Genomic DNA, 9,027 nt, shown 5'->3' with positions numbered 1-9,027 from the left:
CAGCGAGAGACAGAGTGAGAGAGAGAGAGAGACAGAGCAAGACAGAGAGAGACAAAGAGAGAGACAGTTTAAGACAGAAAAAGACAGCGAGCGAGCCAGATTGAGAACGGAGAGCGAGAGATGGGGGGGGGGAGCACTGAAAGATTTCCTACCATGACTGTCAGCTCTTAACTAGATCTCAAGCCAGGCTTAACGAATGACATATTTGGTTAGTAAAATGTATCCATCACACTGACAGAATGCGTTAAACGAAACTTGTTTGTTACGTGAAGGCAATGCATCGAGACATGAAGCAGACAAGCCATGCAACATGCTTAAGAAAATGACCCAACTTACCATCATCGTCATCGGGCGGAAGGTCTATTTCCACGTCTCCAGCCAAGATATCCATCACTGAACTTGCTCACGCGCGGGGGAAAGTTTAGCATAAAAAATTACCAGGGCTACAAATTCGGGCAGGTCACACTCTCACCAAGTTCCTCCGTGCCTTCTTGCTTGGCCATTACTCGAGTTACCTCAGCAGTGTGCTCTCTCACTTAGCCCTCACCAACAAATTTTATTCTCATTAAACGTAAAAAACCACACACACACACACACAACACATTCTTGGTGAGCACAGGGATCATTTATACACTTGTTTCAATGATGATGAGCCATCAAGTACTGCGTAGCATGTCTTAGATAGACTGCAAGAGACAGTTGGCACACTTACATAACCATTGGTTAACATTAATACTTTCACTGCTTGTAAAGGTAATAAACCTCTCGGAAATCATTTCACATCGAGTATAAATTCATTTGAGATTCACAGTTTGCTAATATTTGTTACAGATGACTAAAAAAACAATTATTTTAAAACATAGCACGAGTTGCCATGGTCACTTAAAGCAAATTTTTAATCGTGTTATTCTACCTGGTAGTGTCCCACCACTACCCATGAAGACAGCCACTGTCACCGACGCAAATATGGTAATAGACTGGTACTTGCGTCCTGTTAAATGAATATAAAGTGTAAGACTGTCAAATGTTTGGCACTGGCTTGATTACCATCTCTCCTCTGTCTTCTAAACATCCAATAACATCTAAATTTTTTAAACCTCTTTACTTAGCTTTACTTTCCAGTGTATTCCTTAACACTTCTCATTCATGCAATAGTCCTTTTCAATTTAAGCTTGACCTAAGACCGGGCAGCGGGGACGATGATTCTCAGGACTATAAATAGATATATAACAGCAGCTACCACACCACAACGACCATAGTCTTCTCTACCCATGAGTATATTTGTGATCTTATCAGAACATTTTTATCTTGGTGTATCACCATTATCATGAGTTATTCCGTCACCATTTGTGAACGTCCTGTACAACTACAAGTTGGTTTAGAAAGACCCGTAAGCAAACACTGACATTTATTAGAAAACGTTTCGGTCCTGGGACCTTGATCACTTCTAACATACAGAGGTAGAAAGGCATTATATATAGGCGGAGATTGAGGTGTGACGCACGTGACCTGAGGAATGTCATAAGAACATAAGAATGGAGGAACACTGTAGAAGGCCTACTGGCCCATGCGAAGCAGGTCCTTATCAAAACAACCTCTGCCTATGATGAGGACGGGTACCCGGCCTTCTACAGTGTTCCTCCATTCTTATGTTCTTATGACATCCCTCAGGTCACGTGCGTCACACCTCACTCTCCGCCTATATATAATGCCTTTCTACCTCTGTATACACAAATAACCAGTCACGGTATTGTGCCTTTTTGTTATTTACCTCTGTATGTTAGAAGTGATCAAGGTCCCAGGACCGAAACGTTTTCTAATAAATATGTCATAGTGTTTGCTTACGTGTCTTTCTAAACCAACTTGTCGGTATTTATTACCAAGGTTTATACCACAACTACAAGTAATTTTATGTTGTATTAATTGACCTTTGATGATACAAAACTATACTAAAACTTATTAAAACCGGCAAGTAAGGCCGAAGATTATATTTTCCTTTATTCATTAGATGTCTAACTTGGTTTATTCAAACGATTATTTTTAATACGATAAATTTAGCGTAAATACAGAGAATGAGAACCTAACATGTGAAGGTTTTAACTTACAATATTAAGAAAAGGCACAATACCCTAACTGGAACTTAATATTGTAACACACAATTAACCCGCACATGGGAGAAAAAATTACGACGTTTCGGACCGACTTGACTACTGACTAGTCGAACCGAAACGTCCGACCAGTATAAGACGCATTACCGCTTAATTTATTCTATATACACTATTCTGAGCACATTTAGTATATACACTGCTCTATTATATATAAAATATATATGTAAACGTATTAACGGAGCGCTAAACCAGCGTGGGGTCATCGTTGTTTCATTAATCAGGGAAAAATCACCCGAGTGATCAGAAGTGTCATTCAGTGGTGCCGGCACTCTGGTGAGGGCGGGGCATGAAGGTCTGCCCAAGGACACCTGAAACTGGAGCAGCTGATGACCCAGTAGCGAGTCACGGCAGCAGTGACCGCTGGCTTACCCTTAGTGGGAATGTCACTACAGTGGGTCACACCAGCAGTCACCAGACTGACTGGTGTGACCCACTGTAGTGACTGCTGGCTTACCCGTAGTTTGAATGTCACTACACAATGTCACACCAGCAATGAGACTACTGGTTGGACTGGTTTACGTCTTATAACGAACACTTCACCCAGTGGCTGATGTATTGTTCGATGAATTAAGGGTGGCTAGCGACTAGTGTCCTCCAGGTCTGTCACAGAAGCAATATTATCAGCATTTCATGTACATAGAAGGTGCCTAAGTAACAACGCTCTCAAGCTTCCATTAATATTTGCAAAATATCAGCTCAAACACCCTTTCTACCATACTTTTTATTCGTAGCACAAAACTTTTTAACTTTTCGAGAATTTCCCTAATATGGAAATTTAGCACCGGTTTCCCATCTCTGCAGTATCAACAATTCGCTTATTATATATATATATATTTTTTACTGTGCATACTGGCTAAGTACATTTCCAACAAGACCTTTTTTTTTTTTAATCATACTGTACTTTTCATACAGTATTTTCATTACCATTCTTGAAGAGATGGTTCGCCCCCCCTTCCCCCCCAGGTCATTTTGCAAACTTCCTGAAGAGAGTATCTTTGTGCGTGGGTCGAACGCAACAACATATATAGAGGGGTTACCTGGAGGTTATTCCGGGGATCAACGCCCCCGCGGCCCGGTCCACGACCAGGCCTCCCGATGGATCAGGGCCTGATCAACTAGGCTGTTACTGCTGGCCGCACGCAGTCCGACGTACGAGCCACAGCCCGGCTGATCCGGCACTGACTTTAGGTATCTGTCCAGCTCTCTCTTGAAGGCAGCCAGGGGTTTATTGGCAATTCCCCTAATGCTTGATGGGAGTCTGTTGAACAGTTTTGGGCCCCGGACACTTATGGTGTTTTCTCTTAGTGTACCAATGGCGCCCCTACTTTTTATTGACGGCATTTTGCATCGCCTGCCCAGTCTTTTACTTTCGTAGAGAGTGATTTCTGTGTGCAGATTTGGTACCATTCCTTCCAAGATTTTCCAAGTGTAGATTATGATATATCTCTCCCTCCTGCGTTCCAACGAGTACAAGTCAAGTGCTTCCAAGCGTTCCCAGTAGTTAAGGTGTTTGACAGAACTTATACGTGCAGTAAAGGATCTCTGTACACTCTCTAGATCTGCGATTTCACCTGCTTTGAATGGAGATGTTAATGTACAGCAGTATTCCAGCCTAGAGAGAACAAGTGATTTGAAAAGGATCATCATGGGCTTGGCATCTCTCGTTTTGAAAGTTCTCATTATCCATCCTATCATTTTCTTTGCACGTGCGATCGTGGCACTGTTGTGATCCTTGAAAGTGAGATCCTCAGACATTACTACTCCTAGGTCCCTTACATTATTTTTCCGTTCTATTGTATGGCCGGAGTCAGTAGTATACTCTGTTCTAGTTATTATCGCCTCCAGTTTTCCATAACGGAGTAGTTGGAATTTGTCCTCATTGAACATCATATTGTTTACCGTTGCCCACTGGAAAACTTTGTTTATATCTTCTTGGAGGTTAACCGCGTCCTCAGCAGATGACAGCCTCATGCAGATCCTAGTATCATCCGCAAAGGATGATACGGTGCTGTGGTGTGCATCTCTGTTTATGTCTGATATGAGGATAAGGAATAATATGGGGGCGAGTACTGTGCCTTGTGGAACAGAGCTCTTCACTATGGCAGCCTCCGATTTAACTCTGTTGACCACTACTCTTTGTGTTCGATTTGTTAGGAAGTTGAAGATCCATCTCCCCACTTTCCCAGTTATTCCTTTAGAACGTATTTTATGGGCTATTATGCCATGATCGCATTTGTCAAATGCTTTTGCAAAGTCTGTGTATATTACATCTGCATTCTGATTTTCTTCCAGTGCATCCAAGGCCATGTCATAGTGATCCAGTAGTTGTGAGAGGCAGGAGCGACCTGCCCTGAACCCATGTTGCCCTGGATTGTGCAGATTTTGGGAATCCAGGTGATTTGCAATCCTGCTCCTTAGCACTCTTTCAAAGATTTTTATGATGTGGGACGTCAGAGCTATTGGTCTATAGTTCTTAGCTAATGCTTTGCTGCCACCTTTATGGAGTGGGGCTATATCCGTTGTTTTAAGTGACTGTAGAATTTCACCCATGTCCAAGCTCCTCCTCCATAGTGTACTTAGGGCACGCGAGAGGGGTTTCTTGCAGTTCTTAATGAAAACAGAGTTCCACGAGTCTGGGCCCGGGGCTGAGTGCATAGGCATGTTGTCAATGGCTTTTTCGAAATCTATCGGAGTTAGGGTAATGTCGGAAATCTCGCATACATTTATGGAGTTTTGAGGCTCATTCATGAAGAAATCATTTGGGTCGTCGATCCTCAGACCGATTAGTGGTTCACTAAACACAGCCGTACTGGGATTTCAATATTTCACTCATTTCCTTGTCATCTGTGTAAGTCCCATCCTGTCTGAGTAAGGACCCGATACTAGATGTGGTATTTGCCTTGTTTTTGGCATATGAAAAGAAATATTTTGAATTTCTCTCAATTTCACTAATAGCTTTAAGCTCCTCCTGCCTCTCCTGGTTCCTGTAAGAGTCATTTAGCTTAAGTTCGATAGTTTCCACTTCCCTGGTCAGCGCCTCCTTTCGTGTATCAGATATTCTAGCACTCCTGAGGAGCTCAGTGACTCTTCGTCGTCTTCTGTAGAGGGAGCGTCTTTTTCTCTCCAGTTTACTCCTGCTCTTCTTCTTTCTTAGGGGAATATGCCTAGAACATGCTTCGGCTACCAGGAAGTTGATCCTTTCAAGGCACTGGTTTGGATCCATGTCATTTAAGACATCTTCCCAACATGTTTCGTTTAGGACATGGTTTACCTGGTCCCAGTTGATGTTCTTGTTGTTGAAATTGTATTTTGTGAAGACACCTTCACAGGTACATGCATTCTGCTGTTCAGGACCCCTATGCATGTACGTCTGGACTTCGATTAGATTGTGATCGGAATTAGTTGTTTTTGATATTCTTATGTCTCTTATCAGGTCCTCATTATTTGTGAAGATAAAGTCAAGTGTGTTTTCTAGTCTTGTTGGCTCCACTATCTGCTGGCCTAAGGTGTGTTTTTCGCAGAGACTTAGTAGATCATGTGTGTGTGACCTTTCATCTGCGCTACCTCCGGGGATTGTTTCAGCTATAACATTATTTGCTACATTCTTCCATTTTGTATGCCTTAGGTTGAAATCACCAAGCAGTAAGATGTTTGGGGATGAAGCTGGAAGGTTTTCCAAACAGTAATCGATTTTCAGTAGCTGTTCCTTGAACTGTTGTGAGGTTGCATCTGGTGGCTTGTATACAACCACAATGACTAGGTTTTGGTTATCGATCTTTATTGATAGAACTTCAACTACATACATCTCAGTCATACCTTGGTATGGGTGGGGTTAGAACCCATGGCAAGTGAGTCGTGATGACGGCTTTGAGGGGACATGAACTAGAATTCGTCACGACCACGCTGGCGGGAGATTCATCTGTAAAAACTTGCTTTTGTGGTCACAGTGGGGCCCATGCTAACCTCCCTATGGTGTATAAATATACCTAGTTGAATGAATCTTATTGTAGTCAGCTGGCCCAGTGGCTTACACACTGGCCTGGAGGGTATTCCGGGGATCAACGCCCCCGCGGCCCTGTCTACGACCAGGCCTCCTGGTGGACCAGGGCCTGATCAACCAGGCTGTTACTGCTGGCCGCACGTGGTTTGTTTGCCATCATGTTACTACATCTTAGTATTTGCGTAGTTTAGTCTAAATTTGGTACCGAAATATCCTTGACTAGTGGTGTACAAGTGACATGTAGGACTTAAAAATCCTCGTAATCGATAGGTTTTAAATCCAATACACTTTTCAGGACGATCTTAATTTACAATTTTCCGACGTACATGAAAATGTTAAAAGTCTTAAGCATTTATTTTAAGTCCAATTACGGGAAAACCACACCATATCCTCTACCAGTTTCCCAGAATCGATAATTATCTTCCATCCTTATTAACCCAAGAGAGTCGAGCACCTTATTACACTTACGAGAACACCAACATCCTTTCATGACAGTAACCAAACTACCCCCTTCATCCCTACCCACCCCTACAAGATCCTTCCTTACAACATTAACCCCCTCCCCAACATCCTGGTTGGTGTAGGGGGCCACTGAGGAGGGGCGGAGGCTGCTATCTAAGAGTACTTCACAAGTGATTCAACCACAAGCCCCTCCTCCCCACCCACCATCCTAGTCACAACAAACCAATTTCTCTGCCCCAATCCACTCATGTTTGCTTCAACTACTTCCATCCCACCCTACCCCATGCCTTCACTCTTGCTTATTTCTACTTCCATCCCACCTCCATCCACTCATGCTCACTCAAACTTTCATTCCATCTCTATTCCTTCCATGTTTCATTTAAGCTTCGCTATTCACCCTTCCTTCCTTTCATTCTTAAAGCAGCTTCATAACTATTGACACTTTTAGGCTATTGCTAACATTTCACGACAGTCTCGGTCACAAAATAGAGCGAAACACCAACGTCAAAGACCTGGGAGTGATTATGTCGGAGGATCTCACCTTCAAGGACCATAACATTGTATCAATCGCATCTGCTAGAAAAATGACAGGATGGATAATGAGAACCTTCAAAACTAGGGAGGCCAAGCCCATGATGACACTCTTCAGGTCACTTGTTCTATCTAGGCTGGAATATTGCTGCACTCTAACAGCACCTTTCAAGGCAGGTGAAATTGCCGACCTAGAAAATGTAGAGAACTTTCACGGCGCGCATAACGGAGATAAAACACCTCAATTACTGGGAGCGCTTGAGGTTTCTAAACCTGTATTCCCTGGAACGCAGGAGGGAGAGATACATGATTATATACACCTGGAAAATCCTAGAGGGACTAGTACCGAACTTGCACACGAAAATCACTCACTACGAAAGCAAAAGACTTGGCAGACGATGCACCATCCCCCCAATGAAAAGCAGGGGTGTCACTAGCACGTTAAGAGACCATACAATAAGTGTCAGGGGCCCGAGACTGTTCAACTGCCTCCCAGCACACATAAGGGGGATTACCAACAGACCCCTGGCAGTCTTCAAGCTGGCACTGGACAAGCACCTAAAGTCAGTTCCTGATCAGCCGGGCTGTGGCTCGTACGTTGGTTTGCGTGCAGCCAGCAGCAACAGCCTGGTTGATCAGGCGCTGATCCACCAGGAGGCCTGGTCACAGACCGGGCCGCGGGGGCGTTGACCCCCGAAACTCTCTCCAGGTAAACTCCAGGACTAGGCCGCAGAGTGCGGTGATCCTCAGAATCGTTCTTGTGGTAACTTGAAGGTAAATTTCATGGTGGCTGAAATTTTAGTTTTGTGAGAAATACCACGCAATCAAGAAAACCTGCAAGTTTTACTACGCGTTAAATTCGAGTGGGTCATTAAGCAGTACGAGTGGTGGAGGCTCGATACTACGTTTACTAAGCAAGAAACACACACACACTACATGTATTTAATCTACTTCTTCCCCTCCTCCTCCCTTTCTCGACGTCATCTCTTCCTGTCTTCTTACTTTCCTCCCTCTCCACATGTCTCTCCTTGAGGTTTTGTTTTATTTTACTTACAGGGCAATAAAACCGTTTGGTTATCCAATGCTATAAATACTAAGTTTTAATAAATTTACGCAATGATTAATAATTTTCAACTGTCGTAGCTAATTCACTCTCCTAGTACATATATCTTACCTCTGAGAAAGATGCATACGATTTTTAAGACATTTATTGAGGTTATGTTTAGCTCACCCGGACTGAAGTTCCTGGTGGGCAAAACGTATCCTCCATGTCTTGATAACCGCACACGTGTTTCTCACATACTTGTCGGTGTTAGACACCGCGGGGGCATTGACCCCCGGAACACCCTCCGGGTAGACATCAAGCGAGATTTACAAATCATACCCGTAGTCGCTTCCGGGGAGTCACCGAGGGGAATGGGCAGTCCGCTCCCACACCAGCATTAAATAACCACTATACTGAATCACAAACGAAGTAAAACTATTAAGAGTATCTCATATTCCGTAATTCGTCCCGTGTCATCGGCCGTTGAGTGTCAGCAAATTTAAACTAAATGGGAAAAATATCCTCCACTACCTATGCCTGGAGTCTCTTCCTCAGGTCATCGCCTCCGCGGCCCAGTTCCAGACTAGGCTTTAATTAAAACGCTAAGTCCTGGAGAGTGCCACCTCTCCCACTCAAACAAAATTGGATACATCAGCACCATGCTACAACCATATTCTATATAATTACAGTGGAAATAAAAGTTAACTATGCTTCCCTGTCATATTCTATCACGCAGGATGGGGCTCATACAAGGTCTTGAAATGTCAGCCTGAGCTGACAGATTTCAGTAAATAAACTATTTCTTTGTGCAGTACACAAAA

General features: G+C 43.5%; 1 protein-coding gene across 13 annotated transcripts in view; it reads right to left on the bottom strand.

The window, feature by feature from the left end:
* The window catches only part of BicC (protein bicaudal C), a 133,762-nt gene that overhangs the window by 64,624 nt on the left and 60,111 nt on the right, over nucleotides 1-9,027 (bottom strand). For 2 of the 13 annotated variants that reach the window (XM_070098146.1, XM_070098152.1), the window contains exon 2: nucleotides 337-542. The exons of 7 other annotated variants lie outside the window; for them this stretch is intronic. In XM_070098146.1, coding sequence (XP_069954247.1) covers nucleotides 337-391 — 55 coding nt within the window. In that variant the 5' untranslated portion in view covers nucleotides 392-542. Of the gene's footprint in view, nucleotides 1-336; nucleotides 1,382-9,027 lie in introns of those variants that run through there. 4 more of the 13 variants (XM_070098148.1, XM_070098149.1, XM_070098150.1 and 1 more) reach the window with 3 other exon arrangements.

The sequence above is a fragment of the Cherax quadricarinatus genome, chromosome 61 (genome assembly GCF_038502225.1).
Source record: "Cherax quadricarinatus isolate ZL_2023a chromosome 61, ASM3850222v1, whole genome shotgun sequence".
In the NCBI taxonomy this organism is placed as follows: Eukaryota; Metazoa; Arthropoda; class Malacostraca; order Decapoda; family Parastacidae; genus Cherax; species Cherax quadricarinatus.
The sequence above is the reverse complement of the archived record's forward strand: the minus strand, read 5'-3'. Positions and strand labels throughout refer to the sequence as shown.